This window comes from Erinaceus europaeus, chromosome 10, assembly GCF_950295315.1.
Source record: "Erinaceus europaeus chromosome 10, mEriEur2.1, whole genome shotgun sequence".
Lineage (NCBI taxonomy): Eukaryota > Metazoa > Chordata > Mammalia > Eulipotyphla > Erinaceidae > Erinaceus > Erinaceus europaeus.
Window position 1 is genome coordinate 102,657,274 of NC_080171.1, and position 21,648 is coordinate 102,678,921.

The following is a 21,648-nucleotide window of genomic DNA, read 5'->3' on the forward strand; positions in this document are numbered from 1 at the left end:
GGTCACACATTGGGCCATTGAGTTACCTGTTGCAGGAGGAAGGATTTGGTAGTTGGTGAGGTATAGGTAGAGTCCTTGCAGTCTAGCAAAATGATTGATTGGGTTTATTTTACTCTTAAGATATTCTGTTGGTCTGTGAGATGGGGGAGAGGAGAGCAAGGGTGCTGCATTGTTTCCTAAGCATGCAGGGAAATGTGGGCCAGGCACGCCCCTGTATGTGCATATAAACTCTAGTTTTTAGAGCAGTTTTCGGTTCACAACAAAATTGAACAGAAGGCGCAGAGATTTCCTGTTTCCTTGCCCACACAGATGGCACCACCTCTGTTAGCAAGGTTCCCCTTCAGGGTGATACATCTGCTACACCTGCACTGACACATGATCATCATCATCCAGAGTCCATACTCAGCGTTAGGGTTCCTTCACACTTGCTGGTGTGTCTGCTGTGGGTTGAGACAAACACACGGTGATTTCACTCCCCCACCCCTCGAGTTCTGTGCTTCATGTACAAGGCAGAGTTCAGTCTCTATGCTTGGGTTTCTTTTACCGTGGAGCCACCCAGTTCCTGTGTAAAGATAAGAGACTCAGGGCTGGTGGTGGTGTACCAGATAAAGTGCATATGTTTCATGCTCAAGGACCCAGGTTCAAGACCCCACTCCCTACCTGTAGGGGGAGATTTCAGGAGCAGTGTAGTAAGTGCTTCAGGTATCTCTATCTCCTTCTCAATTTCCTCTACCCCTCTCAATTTCTCTGTGTTCTACCAGATAAAGAATACATAAATAAAGTACTAAAAGGAGAGAGAGACCCTTATCTCTGTTCAGCTCACAGCTTCTGAGGTAAGCGGTGATCTCTTAGACCACACCTTCTCCAGAGAGACAGTGTTCATGCTCTCAAGCAGCTGCCATGCTCAGCTCATGCCTACTGAGGCCAGCACGCTTCACCTCCAGTGAATGGCTCTGTGCTCCTCCTTAGAGGCAGAGACAGTGGGGGGTCTCTGCAGGCACAGAGTGAGGGTGGTAGAGCCATGTGCTGTCTGACAGCTGCCCCTGCAGAGACCAGGACCTGGAATTACAGAGCAACCAGGTCCCTGTCTTCAGTGGTCAAGGAACCTTTGATCCCAGAAAGTTCCTGCAAGCCTGTGGTTCAGTCCCTTCACTCAGAAATGATCCATAGAGGGGTTGGGCGGTAGCGGATCGGGTTAAGTGCACATGGCGTTAAGCGCAAGGACGAGAGTAAGCATCCCGGTTCAAGCCCCCAGTTCCCCACCTGCAGGGGAGTCGCTTCACAAGCAGTGAAGCAGCTCTGCAGGTGTCTGTCTTTCTCTCCCCCTCTGTCTTCCCGTCCTCTCTCCATTTCTTTCTGTCTTATCGAACAACAATGATGATAAACAACAAGGGCAACAAAAGGGGAAAAAAGAAAAGACCCATTGTGGCTGGCTATTATAAATGTCTACAGGCAGTCTTCCCCCCCTCCCCCGCCCCCAGAATCGTAATTATTTAGAGATACTGACCTCATAGTCATAACTGGTATGTGTATATAGATCCCTACCTGAAAGTTCATGGAGGGTGTGACAGAACCCAAGAGATCAATGCTGATTGCACTAGCAGCAGCTGGCATGGATTGAGCAGGCACCTTGGGAATCTCATTTTCTCTTAGGACAGTTCTGAGAAGTGAAATTGTTTTACTGATGACTGAGAACGCAAAACGATTTGGCCAAAGCCACACACCTAGGTCAGGTCTGTCTGATTCCAGGGCCCCCTCCCTTAGCAGTCCTGAGTCAGAGGTGCCTCTTACTTTAAGACTGCGATGTTTCCCATTTGTTTTCTCCTTTGTGCAGAGTGACAACATCAGGGGTGATGGAGAACATGAAGAAAGTCAAGAAGGTGACCAACGGCTCAGTGGAGCCCCAAGTCGATTGGGAAGGGACCGCGTGATGGAGCAGCTTGGAGGATGGCCCTGTCAAGGAACACATTTAATTTATTATTAATAGTCCTACTGGTGACAGAGAGCAGCCGGTACCTCCTGGCAGTGACACCACTGAGCAAAGTGCCACGGAAACCTACTTTTTTACTCTCTTACGGAAACTGGATCTGCAGCTGGTTCTAGGCAGCTAGACTTCTCCAGGTGGGAGTTGTAGAGCGGGGACGTGGAGAGGAGAAAAAGGATAAAAGGAAGGTTTTGCTTTTAATTTATACTTCTTCATTTTAACTGGGAACTCTAGGGTATATGCAGTTATGACCCCAGATGTTGAGCAGCACAAAGGGGGTTGGCAGATGGGAGAAAGAGGGCAGACGATTGCATCTGAAGCTAGTCTTGGGACAGGATGCGGCTTCCGGGGAGGTGAGCAATTGTCAAAAGGGGATGTCAAGACTTGACCGAGAAGCAAGCGAGAGCATTACTTCATCTCTTGGGGACAAGAATGAATGAAATCTAGTTCATTTAAAAAGATAGTCAATCAAATTTAGAAGATAAGGGCTGCTCACATGACTCCTTTGCCCCCCGACCTTTATCCTAGACCCTGAAAGTGACCAGGAACCAACAGTCTTAAAGCCCAGTGGCCTTCTGTCCAAGGCTCTGTCATCTGAGGGCTTTGACGTCACCATCAGTGTCACCACACAGCTGAGCTGGGGGAATTAGTTGTCTTGATTGAAGCACATTCTGCATTGCCTAGCAGATGGGCAGAAATGTACGTCTGAGTGCTACAAGCTTTCAGTAGGCCGTCTCCAGCCATCCGGTGCTCCTGACTGCCTGGGGCAGCACCATCTCTTGTTTCCCTGTTTTCTTAGGACCAGTGTATCATCTTTGTTTGTGGTAAGCCATCGTAGCAGAATGAGGAATGAGAAGGAGTAAGTGGGGGGGGGGGTGCAGAAAGGTAGTGTCTAAGTGAATACTTACATCATCACCATTAAAATGCTCTTCCTATAACCCAGCCAGGATTTCTAAAGAGGAAACGGAAACAGACCATGTCGCTCTATTCTAGGAGTGTTTTTACTCTCAGGGATTGGGGACAGGGAGCTCTTTCATACAACCTCTGTGAAGCACCCTTCTTTCTAGACATTCAGGGCAAGGGGATAAAACTTTCTCAGGCCCTGTTTCTCAGGTCCGTTTTGCGGCTCAGAGCTCAGTCATTTATACAGTGGGCATCTGAGGTTTGGTGGATGATTTCTCCTCATGATTCTGTCACCCAGGCCTGAGAGGAGACTGAAACATGCCCAAGTTTGCAAAGTTTCCTAATCCTGGGATGCCAACTGGATGGGGTGGCTCCCAGTGCCCAAATGTGTCAGAAGCCCAGCCTGTGCCCCATCCCTCTGAGCTCATCAGTGAGCTGTACCTGTTGGGAACAGGTACAGCTCAGGGCCCTGAGGCAGGGGACGGTGAGGGTCTCTGGTCATGGTTTTATTCACTCGGGCTCAGAATGATCAACCAAGAACCACAAGATTTGGGGAGACCAAAAGCCTCTTCAGGGAATAGTTACTTCCCTTCTCGGCCCCGTCCTGTCCTCACTCCCTAAAGAAGCAGTGGAGAAGCAGGTGTCCTTTCTCCTTATGCACTTTCACAACCCTGTGTGCCCAGACCCTGGCACATGCCTTCCCAGGCTATCACCACTGTTCCCTTCCCCGCAGACATTTTACGGAAGGGTCTCTGGGTCACCACATCATCTTCAGGAGCAGAGAAATATATCCAAGCATTGATTTAAGGACCCCTCCCCCCTCCCCTGCCAAGTTCACCTGAAGCCATGTCAGGAGAGGAAATGTGCAGAGAGAATGAGAGTAGATTTTGTTCTGCTGTACATAGACACAACCCCACCACTTGAGTAGTGTCTCATGCTGTGGCCAACCCCCACCCCTGCAAGCCCCCCTTGGAGGAACTCATTTGCTATTCCCTCACCCCCACCCCTGTAAGCAGATGTTCTTGGCTAGGCCTTGGGATTCTTGGCAAGAGCCAACAGTATGATGAAAACTCTCCCCTCACCCCCAATAGGGTCTCCACCGAGGTGTTCTCCTTTCATGCGCTGGAAGCTGCATGGGAAAAAAAGTGAGTGAGAAGTGGGTGCACAAATGTGGGGGCTTTGGGCCACCCCAAACTCCTGTGACCACTCATCCAAGAACCAGGTGCTCAGCCTTCCTCCTCTGTCCATACCTGCCCCCAACAAAGCCCACGTGCGCTAGCTCGAACGACACTAAGTGGCTGCAGTGTCACACTCCTGACCCTTCTGGAACAGTGAGTCCTGGGAAGGCTTTGGAAACAAGCTGCCTGCACTTTCCTAACAAGAGGTCTCTTGCCTTTAGCTTCCATGGAGACTGGCAGGTGGTCTGCTATCAGTCCAAATGATGGATACAAGTCAAAATCCTGATCCATGATCAGGAAAAGAGGTGGTGGTTCAGGGATTTTTTTTTTTTATTTCTTTATTGGGGAATTGTTTTACATTCAACAGTAAATACAATAGTTTGTACATGCATAACATTCCCCAGTTTCCCATATAACAATACAGCCCCCACTAGGTCCTCTGTCATCCTTCATGGACCTGTATTCTCCCCACCCACCCACCCCAGAGTCTTTTACTTTGGTGCGTAGATACGCCAGTTCCATTTTAGGTTCTACTTGTGTTTTCTTTTCTGATCTTGTTTTTAACACAAAATTATTTAAGCTCTTCTTCTTCTGTGAAAGTTTCTCCTTATTCTCCATCACTCAGTGGCTATGACAAGTGTTTAGCTGCTCTCTGAAAGGTGGCCGGGAGCGTGTTTCAAAGCCAAGGGGCTTCACTAGTCCCCAGCCTGCAGCCTGGATTTCCCAGGCCAGGAGTTGAGTGTGATGCAGTGCTGGAACAGTTAAGCCATTCGGTGTTTCAGGGCTTGGGCAGGAAGGATTGGGAAGCACATCAAAGAGAGATCGTGGTATTTATAGCTTTGCTTTGTGCTGCGCCTTCCTGCCTACGCAAAGTATCCATGCTTCCTTTGAGAAATCTGTAGTGGCATGGAAGGCTGCTGGCTGCGAGATTTTAGGAAGTCGAGGATCTGTTTTCCTTTCACAAAGTGAGTGTTTTGCTAGAAAATTACTTGGACAAGAACAATCACTGCTCTCTCAGTCCTGATTCTTTACCCCCGGCCAAAGTCTCCCTATTTCTTCTGTGTCAGTTTATTTTATCCTGCTGGATGTTACTGGTGAGTAGATGGCCCTTCTGTGAGGGAGAAGCTGCTCTAATTAAAAAGACGCTTTCTCAGATCCTAGCCTGAGTCAGTCAGGTTTTCTTCCAAAGAAATAAACCCCTTCTCCCCAGCCCTTCCTCCCCATTCCCATATGTCCCCATATGTCCAGCCAGCTCATCAGACCGTAAGTCCAGCTCCTGTGACTGGCAGAGATTTCTGCTCCCGCATTATGATCTCATCAGGACTTCAGCTCTTGTTCCACACCTGCCTTCCTTCCTCCCCACTGCCTCCACCCCTCTGCCCATGCCTATTGATTCCACGCAGGTTGAGTCTGGGAATCTGGGCCAAAGGCTTTGGTGCATTGCAGCATTTGTGTGAAGGATGGATTTTCTAAGCTAAGGAGAAGTTACCAGGAGGGCACATTCTGATGCCATCCATTATTGTTTTGGTCCATGAATGATACTCTTGTCCTGCCGTAAGATGTTTTTTTTTTTTTTTTTTTTTTTTTCCTGGTTCTGGTACTTAAGAGCCTGTTCTTACAAGGCTCCACAAGGAGCCAGCCCTCCTAGACCACGAGTGTAAAAGATGGCTGGCTGCTTTACTGAGAATGGTGTTTCTGGCCACCTCCCCCCTCCTGAAGCATTTTCTTCGAAGAAGGTTCTTAGAACAGCAGAGAGTCTGATGAGGTTGTTGGCCCTGCTCCACACACCCCATGAACAGCAGGATAGTTTATGCTTCATGCCGCCAAACTGCTTCAGAGGAAGCTGCTCCTAGCCCACCCTCCCCTTCTCATCCCCTCCCCTCTCCACACCTCCTCCTCTGCTTTGCTTTGCCTTTTTAACAGATTCAGAATATGCTGAGTGCAGGATGCCCAGGTCTGCCGCTTTGCCCTCCAGGGCCCAGTAAACTCACAGCTTCCCTCAACCTTAGATTTTTTTTTTTCTTTTTAACTGCATCCTTCTTGGTGTATCAAAAAGGTATTTATCTGGAACATGCCAGCTATTCTGAAAGAACAGCTCCTCTTCTGGATTTTCATATGGTGTTCTGGGCAGGAAATACTTCTTTCAAAATGATCCACCTGACGTGCCGCTAATACTTGTTACCACGTGGAATGTCTTTATAGGTCAGCAAGCAACACACTCCAAACTCACCGCTGGCCTCTTGCCAGGCACTGTCTCTGTGCCTTCCCTGCGTGGCTTATGCTCAAGAGATCATGTCTTTCAGAGGCTCACAGCTGGCCAGGGGGCTCCCATAAGCACAGTGCAGCAAGGACAGGAGGGGACAAGCAGGAATTTGGTCGTGTTACACCGGGGACCTTCTAGAATCTGATGACAGGAAGGGGGCAGAGTGAGCTAGAAAAGCTAAATGGAGACTAAATGGAGACAGCACGGTTATTCTGAGCCGCAGTTTAAGGCTTGTCAGGAACAGTCCAGTGAGATGGAGAGCAGAGGGTCAACCCTATTAGCATTGAGGAGGATTTTTTACAGCAGGATCCACAAATCTCCTCAGAGGGGTCTTCTTGACATCTAAAGCAGAGGTAGTTGGTGATGGGTTGGATTTGCCTTGCCATGAGGGAAGCTTCCTTTGGGATGGTGTGTGCAGGTTTGTAAATAGCATTTCTCTCCAGGTGGGCTTGGGACGCAGACAGCGTTTTCAGTATTTTTATTTGTTTATTTTGTTTAACAATCACTGAAGAGTATTTATGTGAACATGTAATGGGCAAGGGTTGGATCAGGGTGGCGTACAGGATGGTTCCTCTTGCTGTTGAAGCAAACTTGTAAAATAAAGACTGATGGGAAAGTTGTTTGTAGTCCTTAGGACTCACCGACTCCTGACTGCCGTCTCTTCCCCTTCCCGCTAATAATTTTGTTCCCCATGATTTTTGTTCATTAAATTAGTTAACTGCCTCCTACCTGCTCCCACTGACAATAGTGACACCTACTAGCGAGGTTCCAGGTATCTTAGGTTGGTGGCAGCTGCTATTGAAACGCAAACGTGGCTTCCATTCCAGAGACTATTTCGAACAGATTGAGAGACTGCTGTAGTTCCCTGGGTGCTGCCTCCATGGAGAGGACTGGGGGAGCAGCCTTCAAATTGGGACCCTGGCCCTGCTTCCACTGGAGGGGAGACGAGAGCAGAGACTTGGGGCAAAGGGCACAGGCCACATTCAGCCCCTCCTGACGCCCTGTGAGTTCGCACACATCAGGATCTGAGGAAGCTGGATTTTAGACTACATCTTCAGAAGTGTACCATTCCTGATAGAGCATGCACGTTTCCAACCTCAAGGACCTGGGTTCAAGCCCTGGAGGCATCTGTAGGAAGGAAAATTTCTTGAGTAGTGCTACAGTGTGTGTGTGTGTGTGTGTCCCTCCCTATCCCTCTCTTCTTCTATAGAGGAAGGGGAGGAAGATGGCTGCCAGGAGTGGTGGAATGAAGTAGGCATCCCAGTGGTAACCCTGCTAGAAAAGAGGAAGAAGAAGAAAAAAAACTTCATCCCAAAGCCCTTACTTTGCCAGGAACGCTTTTAATAGTTATAATTAATTTTATATATTACACAGGAAATCCCTTTTCAGTGTGTAGTCGATGAGTTGTGACCAGTGTACATACAGCTCTGCGGCTGCTTTCGTCCTGTCTTCTCCCACACTGCTCAATTTTGTAAGCGACACCTTGCTTATTTAAAGCTATAAAAATTGGGGCCTAGAGAAGATTGTAACCACAAGGTCCCCTAGCTACCACCTTGTTGGGCTCATAAGGACTAAGTTAAGGACTTACTCAAACAGTAAGCACCCAGAAAGTGACTCTTGGTGCCACTGTTCTGTTCATGACAGAGTTAGGATGCTGCTCCGCTCCCCAGATCAGAGAAGTGCAGACTAAAAGGGGCCTTAGGATCTTTGTCCCCTGGTCTTGCTTTTCCAGCACGTGACCTGACCTCAGTCACAGCCTTTGGCTCTGACTCCACGCCCCAGGTTCCTGGGTATCTAGAAGGAATCAGCAGGAGCCTGGATGTGACCTCTTCAGAGCGTGGAGCCCTTGGGTGAGCCTGTCAAGGATGGGAGATGCTAAAACCAGAGAGGAAGGGATGGTTGCAGAAAGGACCTGGGGGCCAACAAGCCCAGTGGCTCTCGAGCTGTACCTCCCAGTGGAGTTGTGTGCAGGTCTGTAGTGCCTAGAAAGCTGTACAGCTAACAATTCCCTAGGCCATGCTGCCTGCTCAGTTCCCAGTTCATACTGTGTGAACCTCTGGCATGGCCCATTGGGCTCATAGAGCCCCTACTGGGCCCCGAGTGACAGCAAGACTCCCCCCACGCCCTCACTCCACCACTGCAGCTGGGACTGCAGCCGGCCTTAGGCCCTGCCTGTGGGTCTGACCATAGCATACTACTTGCTGCTTCTCTCTTCCCATCCCTGGTGCTAGCCACGAGAGCTGCCTGGTCTCAGGAGCGCTGCAGGGCAAACTAGTGCCCAGGGCTCCTGCACAGTTGCTGCTAGTGGATGTCCCACCTTGGCTAGGACACTGTCAGCACTGCATGTGGATTGCTTGTTCTGGAACCTTCCTGCAGCCCCTCCTCCCCACTTGCTGCCCGGCCTCCCTCAGAGTCCCTCTCACCCATCGCCTGCTTCTCTCAGCAGCTGGGGGACTTTGAGGGGATCAGCCAGCCCGCCTAGCAAGGACACCTCATACATACCACTCCTTCCCAGCTTGCAAGGGAGGGGATGCTGGTCTTCAGAAAAATGCGGAGTCTGAGGGTGGGGATAGATAGTATAATGATTATCAAGGAGACTAATGTCTGTGACTCCAAAGTCCCAGGTTCAACCCCCCACACCACCATAAAGAGGACTGAGCTGTGCTCTGGTAAAAAAAAAAAAAAAAAAAAAAAGTGGGGCATCTGCTCAGTCAAGCAGAGCTACAGGAACTGAGCTGCACTGCACCTCATTGGTGCTCATTGATGGACTTAAACAGCACCTATGTGCAGCACTGGTGAAGCTCCCCGCCCCCCATATGAAGGAATCCAGGGGTCATCTCCTAATGGGAGAGCAGTGTTGGGGTGCACTGTGGGGCGAGGGTATGTCTCCCCAGGTCCTGCCCTGCCCTCCCACCCAACTTTAACTGCCCCCTTCTTTTGGCAGTCAGGCATATTCAATTTTTTTTTTCCCACTAGAAGACCAGAGGAAAGAGGAGATAGCTTAACTGGCAGGTAGAGCACACTCTTCACTAAGTGTGAGGACCCAGGTTCAAGCCCCCCAGCTAGCACATGGGAGAGCACCATGCACCTGGGGAAGCTCCACTGTCAGTGGTGTCTCTTCTCCAATTTCTGTTTTGAGTGAGCTCATCCCATATTCGTCCTTCTGTTTCTGACTTATCTCACTTAACATGATTCCTTCAAGCGCCATCCAACATGGGGTGAAGAAGGTGAAGTCACCATTTTTAATAGCTGAATAGTACTCCATTGTGTATATATATCACAACTTACTCAGCCACTCATCTGTTGTTGGACACATGGGTTGCTTCCAGGTTTTGGCCACTAGAAATTATGCTGCTGGGGCCAGGAGGTGGTACAGCAGGTTAAGTGCACATATTATAGTGCACAAGGACTGGAGTTCAACCCGCTGGTCCCCACCTGCATGGGGAAAAAACAGAGGGAGACAGGCTGGGAGTATGGATCGACCTGTCAATGCCCATGTTCAGTGAGGAAGCAATTACAGAAGCCAGACCTTTAACCTTCTGCATCCCACAATGACCTTGGGTCCATACTCCCAAGACGTTAAAGAATAGGAAAGCTATCAGGGGAGGGGATGGGATACAGAGTTCTGATGGTGGGAACTGTGTGTACCTCTTTTATCCTATGGTTTATTCAGTGTTTCCTTTTCATAAATAAAAAATAAAAAAAAAGATATTCAAGATCGCTAACTCCCTGGAAAAGCAAATCAAGACCCCAGTGAAATATCAAATCACAGCCACTAGTGGTCAGAATAAAAGCAAGATCCAGGGAGCTAGCACAATGATTGATGCAGCAGACACTTATGCCAGAGGCTCTAAGGTCCCAGGGTCAATCCTCAGCAGCACCATAAGCCAGAGCTGAGCAGTGCTCTGATCAAGAACAAACAAGTGTTGGCAAAGAACACTCATGGAGAAATTGGAACCACAAATGCACTGCTGGCAAGAATACCAAATAGTGCAGCCACTGTAGAAAATGCCATGGCAGTTCCTCAAAAATCTAGAGACAAAACGATCCCAGTAATACTGTAGTGCTCTACTGCTGAGCATGCACACAAAGGAGTAGAAAGCAGACATTTCGGGGCAGGGCAGAGAGATGCTCACTGGGGGTAGGGTGCCTGCCTTGCCCTGTGTGCGACCCAGGTTTGAGTCCATGAAGACAGTGTGATGGCACTAGGGGGATGCTGTGGTCTCTCCCCCCCCCCTTTGTCTTCTCTCTCTCCTTTCCTGTCTTTCAGAATGAAAAAGTCAGTTTGGCATAGTGAGAACTACTGCAGTTTCCAGTGGAATGGATGAGGACACAGAGCTCTGGTGATGGGAATGTTACGGAATTATATCCCTACTATCTCATAATTTTGTAAATCAATATTATATAAGTAGTAAATAAATAAATCGGCCTGGGAGTTGTGCAATAGCACATGGGTGAGGCCCCAGCTCAGCAAAAATAATGATAATATGGGTGGGGTGGATAGCATGTTTATGCAAGAAGACTCATGCCTGAGGCTCCAAAGTCCCAGGTTCAATCCCCTGCACCACCATAAACCAAAGCTGAGCAGTGCTCTGGTAAAAAAAAAAAAATTCTAGGGTTGGGCGATAGCTCTTCTGGTAAGGTGTATGCACACCAGGTTCAAGCCCCAGCACCATATGGAAGTAACCACCACACTGAGGAAGCTCTGCTGCTGTAGTGTTTCTTCCTATTTTTTTTCTTTTTCCTAGCAGAGCACTGCTCAGCTCTGGCTTGTGGTGGTGCAGGGGATTGAACCTGGGACTTTGGAGCCTCAGGCATGAGAGTCTCTTTGCATAACTATTATGCTATCTACCCCCACCCAAAATACTTTATTTTTATTATTGGATAAATACAGAGAGACATTGAGAGAGGAAGGGGAGAGAGAGAGGGAAAGAGAGGAAACTTGCAGCCCTACTTCACTTATGAAGCTTTCCCCCTGAAGGGGGTCTTGAACTTGGATCCTTGTGCACTGTAACATCTGCACTTAACCACATGAGTTACCACCTGCCCCCCTCCGTTTTCTTGCTATATACCTGGAAGAAAAAAAAGTCAGCCCAAAAAGAGTGAAATTGCATGTGTGCAAGAGGCTGGCAATGCACACATGCATGCACACACTCGCATACACGCATGCACACACACGCACACACACATGCACGCACACACACACATGCACGCACACACGCACACACACACCCTGATAGATGCAACAGCATAAAATTAAAATTATTACACTAAATAAAATACTTATTCAGAGCCCTTGCACATTTTTTTTCAATGTATAAAGTGAAAGTCTATCAGAAAACAAAAGGGCCCACTAGGGAAACACAGAAACAGGCTGGGGGGTATGGATCAATCTATTAACACCCATGTCCAGTGGAGAAGCCATTATAGAAACCAGAACTCCTACCTTCTGCTCCCCCTAATGATCCTGAGTTCATACTCCCAGAGGGATAAAGAATAGGGAAGCTTTCAATGGAGGGGATGGAATGTGGAACTCTGGTGGCGGGAACTGTATGGAATACAATATTTTTTTTTTAATTTTTTAAAAATTATTATTTATTTTCCCTTTTGTTGCCCTTGTTGTTATTATTGTTGTTGATGTTGTCGTTGGATAGGACAGAGAGAAATGGAGAGAGGAGGGGAAGACAGAGGGGGAGAGAAAGATAGACACCTGCAGACCTGCTTCACTGCCTGTGAAGCAACTTCCCCTGCAGGTGGGGAGCCAGGGGCTCGAACCGGGATCCTTATACTGGTCCTTGTGCTTTGCACCACGTGCGCTTAACCTGCTGCGCTACCGCCTGACTCCCTGGAATACAATCTTGTTAATCATTTTAAGTCATGTAGGAAGAAAAGAAAAGAAAGAAAAAGAAAGAGAGGGAGGGAGGGATAGCTCCCTTTCCAGAGAGAATAAGCAGCAGGAATTAGGTCTGCCTCCCTTGCTTGTTTTCAAGTGAGCTGTCTTTTCATGGAGTGGTAACAGTTCTCTCTATATTCTGGAAATAAAGTCCTTATCAGATGTAGGATGTGCAAATGTTTGAGTTGCCATTTCACTTTTCCTGATGATCTCCTTTGAAGCACAGAAGTTGTAATTTTTGTTAAACCCGGTTTATCTATTTTTGTTGTTATGCTTTGTGCTAGGTCTAAAAATCATTGCCTAACAGAAGGTCATGAAGATTTACTCCTATGCTTTCTTCTAAAAATTTCATAGTTTGCGGGGGTAGATAGCATTATGATTATGCAAAGAGAGCATTATGATTATGCCTGAGGCTCCAATGTCCCAGGTTCAAGCCCCCATACCACCATAAACCAGAGCTGAGCAGTGCTCTGGTATAAACAAACAAATAAACAAATGCCTCTTCTGGGGATATATCCTAAGGAACCAAACACACCCCTCCAAAAAGATTTGTGTATAGCTATGTTCATAGCAGCACAATTTCTTTTTTTAATAAATTTGTAATTCTTATTATCTTTATTTATTTATTGTATAGTAACAGCCAGAAATCAAGAGGGGAAGAGGAGATAGAGAGGGGGAGAGACAGACACCTGAAACACTCCTTCACCACTCGCAAAGCTTTCCCCCTGCAGGTGGGGACCGGGTGCTCAAGCCCAGGTCCTCTGCATTGTAACAATTGAACAGCAACAATTTCTTTTTCTTTTCTTTTCTTTTTTTTTTTTTTCCTCCAGGGTTATTGCTGGGCTTGGTGCCTGCACCATGAATCCACCGCTCCTGGAGGCCATTTTTTCCCCCTTTTGTTGCCCTTGTTGTTGTAGCCTCGGTGTGGTTATTATTATTGCCATTGTTGATGCTGTTCGTTGTTGGATAGGACAGAGAGAAATGGAGAGAGGAGGGGAAGACAGAGAGGGGGAGAGAAAGATAGACACCTGCAGATCTGCTTCACCGCCTGCGAAGCGACTCCCCTGCAGGTGGGGAGCCAGGGGCTCAAATCGGATTCCTTACGCCAGTCCTTGAGCTTTGCGCCACATGCACTTAACCCACTGCGCCACCGCCCGACCCCCTTTTTTTAAAAAAATTTTTTTAGTTCATTTTCTTTTTCTTTTTTTTTTTTTTTAAAGAATTTATTTATTTACTCATGAGAAAGATAGGAGGAGAGAAAGAACCAGCCATCACTCTGGTACATGTGCTGCCAGGGATAAAACTCAGAACCTCATGCTTGACAGTCTAGTACCTTAGCCACTGCGCCACCTCCTGGACCACATTTTTTTTCTAAAATTTATTTATTTTCCCTTTTTTTGCCCTTGTTCTTATTATTGTTGTAGTTATTGTTGTTGTTATTGGTGTCGTGGTTGTTGGATAGGACAGAGAGAAATGGAAAGAGGAGGGGAAGACAAGAGAGGGGGAGAGAAAGACACCTGCAGACCTGCTTCACCGCCTGTGAAGTGACTCCCCTGCAGGTTGGGAGCCGGGGCCTCGAACCAGAATCCTTACGCCATTTTTTAAATTTTTATTTATAAAAAGGAAACATTCACAAAAACCATAGGATAAGAGGGGTATAACTCCACACAGTTTCCACCACCAGAACTCTGTATCCCATCCCCTCCCCGATAGCTTTTCTATTCTTTAACCCTCTGGGAGTATGGACCCAAGGTCACTGTGGGATGCAGAAGGTTGAAGGTCTGGCTTCTGTAATTGCTTCCCCGCTGAATATGGGCATTGATAGGTCGATCCATACCCCCAGCCTGTCTCTCTCTTTCCCTAGTGGGGGAAGGGCTCTGGGGAAGAAGAGCTCCAGGACACATTGGTAGGGTTGTCTGTCTAGGGAAGTCTGGTCAGCATCATGGTAGCATTTGGAACCTGGTGGTTGAAGAGAGAGTTAACATACAAAGCCAAACAAATTGTTGACCAATCATGGACCTAAAGGCTGGAATAGTGCAGATGAAAAGTGTGTGTGTGGGGGGTTCCTCCATTTTGTAGATAGCTAGTAGGCATATTTTAGTTATATTCTAAAGGGCCTGTGGCTATACTAGTTTTTTTTTTTTTTTTCCTTTTCCTTTTTTCTCCTGAGCCTGAAATCTGATATGCAGGTGGATCCAAGTTATTGTCTGGGAAGATGATGTCATGGCTGGAAAAAGAACCAGAAAGCTGATATGGGAAAGGGATATAAATATTGTTGACTGTAAACCCCATCAATTTAATGTGATCTGGGGCCCATATTCAGCTTAGGAGCCTATGTGACCTCTGCATCCCTGATCTGAGCTCACATTCTGTGGTCATGAGTAGGAACATTCCAAGCCGCCCCAATATTGACCCATTTTCCTCAAGTATAGCATAGAGTATGTTGTCTGTCCTCCCTTTGGAGATGGAAGATTCTCTACCACTGTTGATCCAAGCTGAGGGTAAACATCTTTTTATTCACTGATTGGGCATTCATCTGTGTTCTTCCTTCCGTTATCTTCTTCCTGGCCTATTTTAGAGTTTGGTTTAGTTTTAATTATGGTAAAGGAAACATACCGTAAAATTTACCACATTAGCTATGTTAACCATTTTTTGAGAAGTAAGACTTACTAAAGGGAAAACAGCATAAATTCCATAATAGTAAGAGGCAAGAAATACAGGTGAGAGGGTGGTGGGTAGATAGCATAATGGTTATGCAAACAGACTCTCATGCCTGAGGCTCCAAAGTCCCAGCTTCAAACCCTGCACCACCATAAGCCAGATCTGAACAGTGCTCTGGTAAAAAGAAAAAAGAAGGAAGTACAGGTGAGAGTCATTAAATCTTTCTTTCAGAGTCAGTGAAATAGTTCACTGTTTTGCTATATGAGTGGCCCAGGTTCAAATCCAGGCCCCATCACAATGGAGGAAGCTTTGGTGTTGTGGTCCCTTCCCTCCCTCCATCACCCTTCCTCTCTGTTTCTGTCTAAAAAATAATCCAATAAATATTTCTTTTCTTTGGTGGCATCTGTTTTCAATTTTATTTTTTACTTGTGGTTATCAGTGTGTTACAGGATTGTGAGATTCCAGGGAATCGTTCCACATCATTTGATAGTATCTTAAGGTATGGGGAGACATCTTGCTGCTCCCCACCCCAGTCCTGTGGGGAAGGAGTGGTCCTCGAATCCAGAAGACAGCAAAGTTAGAGAGCCATGGTGTCATCTTTAAGTGCACAGTTAAGGACACTCACACTGTCCTGGAGCCCTCACCAGAAAACACCTGCAGAGCTTGCTATTTTGCAAAACTGATAGCTTGACCCACTCAACACCAGCTGCCTCTTCCCTGCCTCCCATCCGATGATACCCCCCCCACCTTTTTAAGACAGAAAAAAAGAAAGTATTGGGGACCAAGTGGTGGTCCACCTGGTTAAGCAAACACAGTACTAAGTGCAAGGATCTGTGCAAGGGTTTGGGTCCAGTCTCCGGCCGGCTCTCCACCTGCAGGGGGAAGCTTCGCAAGTAGGTAAAGCAGGTCTGTAGGTGTCTGTCTTGTACTCTCCTCCCCCCATTTCTCTCTGTCCTAGCCAATAAAATGGACAAAATGGCTGCCAGGAGCAGTGGATTCCTGAGCCCCAGTGATGCTGGCACTGAGCTCTAGCAATAGCCCTGGAGAAAAGAAAATAAGGAAGGAAGGAAGGAAGGAAGGAAGGAAGAAAGAGGCAGAGAGAGGGTGAAAGAGAACATTGAACTTAAGCTTCCTTTAATGCACTGGGGACTAGGCTCAACAAATCTGGGTCATATATATGATTGAATAGACATTTTTTTAAAATTATTTATTCCCTCTTTTTGCCCTTGTTTTATTGTTGTAGTTGTTGTTGTTATTGATGTCGTCATTGTTGGATAGGACAGAGAGAAATGGAAAGAGGAGGGAAAGACAGAAAGGGGGAGAGAAAGAGAGACACCTGCAGACCTGCTTCCCCGCCTGGGAAGCGACTCCCCTGCAGGTGGGGAGCTGGGGCCGGAACCGGGATCCTTAAGCCGGTCCTTGCGCTTCACGCCACCTGCGCTTAATCTGCTGTGCTACCGCCCAACTCCCGAATAGACATTTTTTAAAACTTAACTATTATCTGTTGTTTTGTTTTGCCACAAGGTTATTGCTCGGGCTCAGTGCCTGCACCACGAATCCGCTGCTCCTGGAGGCCATTTTTTCTTCCCATTTTGTTGCCGTTATTGTTAGATAAGACGGAGAGAAGTGGAGAGAGGAGGGAGAGAAAGATAGATACCTGTAGACCTGCTTCACCACTTGTGAAGTGACCCCCCAGCAGGTGGGGAGCTGGAGGCTGGAACTGGAATCCTTGTGCGGGTCCTTGCGCTTCATTCCATGTGTGCTTAACCCACTGCAATCCAAGCCGGCCCCAAATTATCTGTATTTGACAGGACAGAGAGGAATTAATGGGGGGGAGGGGAATACTTGTAGCACTAGCTTCTCCACTGCAGGTGGAGACTGGGGGCTTGAATGTCCATGTGCATGGTAGCCTATGTGCTCAACTGAGGGGCCACCACCCGGCCCTTGAATAGGCACTTCTACAACACAAACTTCCACATGATCCACAAGCACATAAAAGATGCTCACTGGGGTAGGGCAGTAGTGTAGTAGGTTAAGCGTGCAAGGCGCACGAAGCGCAAGGACTAGCGCAAAGATCCTGGTTGGAGCCTTTGGCTCCCCACCTGCAGGGGGGTTGCTTCACAAGCAGTGAGGCAGGTCTGCAAGTGTCTATCTTTCTCTCGCCCTCTCTGTCTTCCCCTCCCCTCTCGATTCTCTCTGTCCTATCCAACAACAACAGTGGCAGTATTGACAACAATAACAATAATAACAACAACCAGGGCAACAAAAATGGGGGAAAATGGCCACCAGGAGCAGTGGATTCGTAGTGCAGGCACCAAGCCCTAGCAATAACCTTGAAGGCAAAAAAAAAAGCTCACCATCATTAACCACCCGGGCAACTTGAATCAAAACCAGTCAGGTGAGTCAGTCGGTAGAGCAGTGGGTTAAGCACACATGGCATGAAGCGCAAGGATTGGCATAAGAATCTTGGTTCCAGCCCCCGGCAGGTGTGCAGGGGAGTCGCTTCACAGGTGGTGAAGCAGGTCTGCAGGTGTCTATCTTTCTCTCCCCCTCTCTGTCTTCCCCTCCTCTCTCCATTTCTCTCTGTCCTATCCTACAACAACGACAACAATAATAACTACAACAGTAAAATAAGGGCAAAAAAAAAAGAAGAAAAAAAACACAAGGGCAACAAAAGAGAATAAATAAATATTAAAAAAAAAAAAAAGCCAGGGAGTTGGGCGGTAGCGCAGCGGGTTAAGCGCACGTGGCGTGAAGCACAAGGACCATCCTAAATATCTGGGTTCCAGCCCGGGCTCCCCACCTGCAGGGGGTCGCCTCACAAGCGGTGAAGCAGGTCTGCAGGTGTCTATCTTTCTCTCCCCCTCTCTGTCTTCCCTTCCTCTCTCCATTTCTCTCTGTCCTATCTAACAATGATGACATCAATAACAACAACAATAATAACTACAACAAAAAAGGGCAACAAAAGGGAAAATAAATAAATATTAAAAAATTACAAAAAAGTGGTCCAGGAGGTGGCGCAGTAGATAAAGCATCGGACTCTCAAGTATGAGGTCCTGAGTTCAAGCCCCCGCAGCACATGTACCAGAGTGATGTCTGGCTCTTTCTCTCTCCTCCTATGTTTCTCATTAATAAATAAATAAAATATTTTTTAAAAATACAAAAAAAAAGCCAGTTAGATACTACTACACACTCACTAGGGTGGCTGTCTTAAGAAAGGTGTGATAATAAGCTTTGGGGAGCACACCCATGGCTTCTCTGCTCCCCTGCAATGGGTGATAGAGAAGAGACATGTGAGGGGCCAGGCAGTGGCACACCTGGTTGTGCGCACACATTACAGTGTGTAAAGACCTGGGTTCAAGCCTCTGGCCCCCACCTGAAGGGGGAAAGGTCTCTGTCTCTTTCCCTCTCTGTCTCCCCCCCCCCCTCAATTTCTCTCTGTTTCTATCCAATGATAAATAAATTAACTGAAAAGGGAGAATAGGCACATGGCCTATTCAGGCAGTCTGGGCCAGTGACACCCTGTCCTAGAGCCTTATTTGTTGGGGGACCGATTAGAACACAGAGAAGAAAGCCCTAAACTGCTGCTTGTTTCCAGTTTGTAAAGTCTGAGACTTCTCAGGGGTGAATTTGTAGTAAAGCTGGTTTGGCTATTTTGAGAAGGAACCCGGGAACCCCATCCTCCAGGTTTCTTTGCTGTATTAGCTTATCAGGGGGGCTCTAACTATCTCTCTTGTCTGAAAAGGACCCCAATATCAAGGAAGTAAAACCAGAAATGGAGAAGGAAACATCCCTCTGGAAACCTGGATCAGCCTTTGCCTGAAGGTGGCCTGATGACTTTTGAGTTATGGGAGTTGGTAGGGTTCCCTTTTTGCTTTAGCCAGGCTTTCTGTTATCCTCAAGCATTTTAAGTAGATTTAAAAACATTCTGACAAAGAGACACACAGAGTTTGCCACCACCACTCCCTTGGAAGGTCCTGGCAGGATTCCCAGGGGACAGTGGAGCAGAATCTTAGGCGAGGAGTATGGTAGTTAGCAAAGGAGGAGCAATGCTGTCTTGAGAGCAGAGGCAATCATTTATCCAGGGTGTCTTTCCTGAGACTCTGCTAATGGCATTCATTCATCACCCATGTCCAGAGGGCAGGCAGGCTGACAAGCCTCCAGCTGCTTGTCCTGGGGAGGGGGGGGCGGCTCTGACCTAGCCCCAGGCTGAGGGCACCAGTCCTGGGTGAGCTCACTCTCCTGCTCAGTTCTATAGGCAGGGCATCCGAAATGAAGTCTGAGTACAGTGATTGCTGGCTGGATGTGTTGCCCGGGTCTTTTCCTGCCCCTGCTCAGGGTCTTGCCCAGAAGCCTCTCCCTGGGGCTGGGGCTGAGCCGGAGATGAAGCTGGAGTTGTTCTTGAGCACAGTGTGCAGCCCTCAGCTGGGACTCATAGCCAGGCTGCTCTGCCTTGCCTCCCTGCTCACTCACTACTCCCTTCCCTGACTGACTGTCCCTCCTGCTTTTCTCTGTCCAGGACTCAAAACCCTGCATGGGGCGGGTGGCCTCCACAAGTTTGCCCCTTACTTACTGTTGTGTATAATGAGACTCTGGGCCTCTGTGAACCACTCCTAAAGCATTCAGTCTCCCGGCCCCCGTGATCCAGGCCCTATTATTAACAAGGCTGTGTTTACTCCTCCGGAGAGGCCCGCTGGGGAAGCTGCCATGCGGCAAAGTAGAGGACAGTCTAAGGGCTTCTTGTGGTAGGACCTCCTCCCTCCACAGCCTGCTCTGGCTCCCACAGCCTTCCACATCCTAAACATGTGGGTGGTCAAATGCCAAGTTAGGAGCCGCTGACCACAGCTATAGCTCCTCTAGTTTTTGAGTTGCAGTCTGTCCCCAGGCCCTTGCCAGGAGCCACCGAAGGGTACCTGTATCCGTTGGCTAGGAGGGGCTGCTTTGTTATCAATCAAAAGGCTTTGGTGGGGTCACCCAGGAATCTCTTCCCTAGGCCATCTTCAGATCAGCAAAATAAATTGGTAAGATATATTTCTCGGGAGTCGGGCAGTAGCGCAGTGGGTTAAGCGCATGTGGCACAAAGCACAAGGACCAGCCTAAGGATCCCGGTTTGAGCCCCAGGCAGGGGAGTCCCTTCACAAGCGGTGAAGCAGGTCTGCAGGTGTCCATCTTTCTCTCCCCCTCTCTGTCTTCCCCTCCTCTCTCCATTTCTCTCTGTCCTATCTAACAATGATGACGTCAATAACAACAACAATAATAACTACAACAACAGTAAAAATACAACAAGGGCAATAAAAGGGAAAATAAATTAAAAAAATTTTTTAAAAAAGATGTATTTCTCACTAGAAAATAAGGTGTTTAATTGTGAAATAAGGTGTTTAGTTGTGGAAAACTGCCTGAATAGAATAGAGGGAACTCTGGAATTTGCCAGCAGTGATGGTTGAAAACACAGAGGAAAAGATAAGGAGCCAGGTGGTGGCGCACCTGGTTGAGCATGCTACACATGTTACAATATGCAAGGACCTGGGTTTGAGCCCCGGGTACCCACCTGCAGGGGGAAAGCTTTGCGAGTGGTGAAGCAATGTTGTAGGCATCTTTCTGTCTCTCTCCCTCTCTATCTCTCCCTCCTCTTTTGATTTCTGGCTGTCTCTATCCAATAAATAAATAGAGACCAGAGGGAAAGACACACACACAGAGAGAGAGAGAGAGAGAGAGAGAGCACTCAGCTCTGGCTTATGGTGGGGCAGGGATTTGAACCTGGGACCTAGGAGCCCTCAGGCATGAAAGACCTGAGTAAACATTATGTGGTCTGCAGTGGGCATCTGACATCAGGATCTGAGAAGGGACAGGAGAGGCTCTGGGGAGCCTCTGAGGAGGCTGGCTTGGTTTACTAGGCTCTGAGAGGGAGCCTGGCTGGATGAGACTGGCTATAAGGAGATGTGCTTTCATGTTTTTTAAAAATTTAATTAATTAATTAATTATTGGATAGAGAGAAATTGAGAAGGGAGGGGGAGATAGAGAGTGGGAGAGAAGAGAGACACCTGTTGCTCTAATTCACCACTCCTGAAGCTTTCTCCCTGTAGGTGGGGACCAGGGGCTTGAACCTGGGTCCCTGCACATTGTAATGTGTATTCTTAACCAGATGCACTACCACCTGGCCCCTGCTTTCATGGATTCATTGCTCTTGGGCCACTTTTTACATTCAGAGAGACACTCAGCATTCCCTCCCCACCCCATGCTACAGTATCTCTCACATGGTTCTGGGTTTTGGCTCTGGCATTCTCACAAGGCAAAGCAGGCACCCTACCAAGTGAGCCTGTATGTATGTGTATGTATGTGTATGTATGGCACATAGCACCTGGGCCCATGCATATGTAATACTATTACTAAGCAGCCTCCTTTGACATATTCCTTTAATTCCCTTCCCCCCTTTTTAAAAGAAACTTTTTAAATTTTTAAATTTTTTTCCCTTTTGTTGCCCTTGTTGTTAATCGTCGTTGTTGTTATTATTGTTGCTGTTATTGCTGTCATTGTTGTTTGCTAGGACAGAGAGAAGTCAAGAGAGGAGGGGAAGACAGAGAGGATGACAGAAAGACAGACACCTGCAGACCTGCTTCACTGCCTGTGAAGCGACTCCCCTGCATGTGGGAAGCCAAGGGCTTGAATCGGAATCCTGATGCTGGTCCGTGCACTTTGCACCATGTGTGTTTAACCCACTTAGCCACCACCCAGCTCCCTTTAATTCCCTTCCTTTAAAAAAATAATA

At 47.7% G+C, this 21,648-nt stretch overlaps 1 protein-coding gene across 4 annotated transcripts in view; it reads left to right on the forward strand.

Annotated features, from left to right (window-relative positions):
* Nucleotides 1–6,947, forward strand: part of GPR107 (G protein-coupled receptor 107) — a 352,434-nt gene extending 345,487 nt beyond the window's left edge. For all 4 annotated transcript variants that reach the window (XM_060200343.1, XM_060200341.1, XM_060200340.1 and 1 more), the window contains one exon: nucleotides 1,835–6,947. In XM_060200343.1, the coding sequence (XP_060056326.1) occupies nucleotides 1,835–1,931 (97 nt within the window). In that variant the 3' untranslated portion in view covers nucleotides 1,932–6,947. The remainder of the gene's footprint in view (nucleotides 1–1,834) is intronic.
* Nucleotides 6,948–21,648: the final 14,701 nt, after the last annotated feature.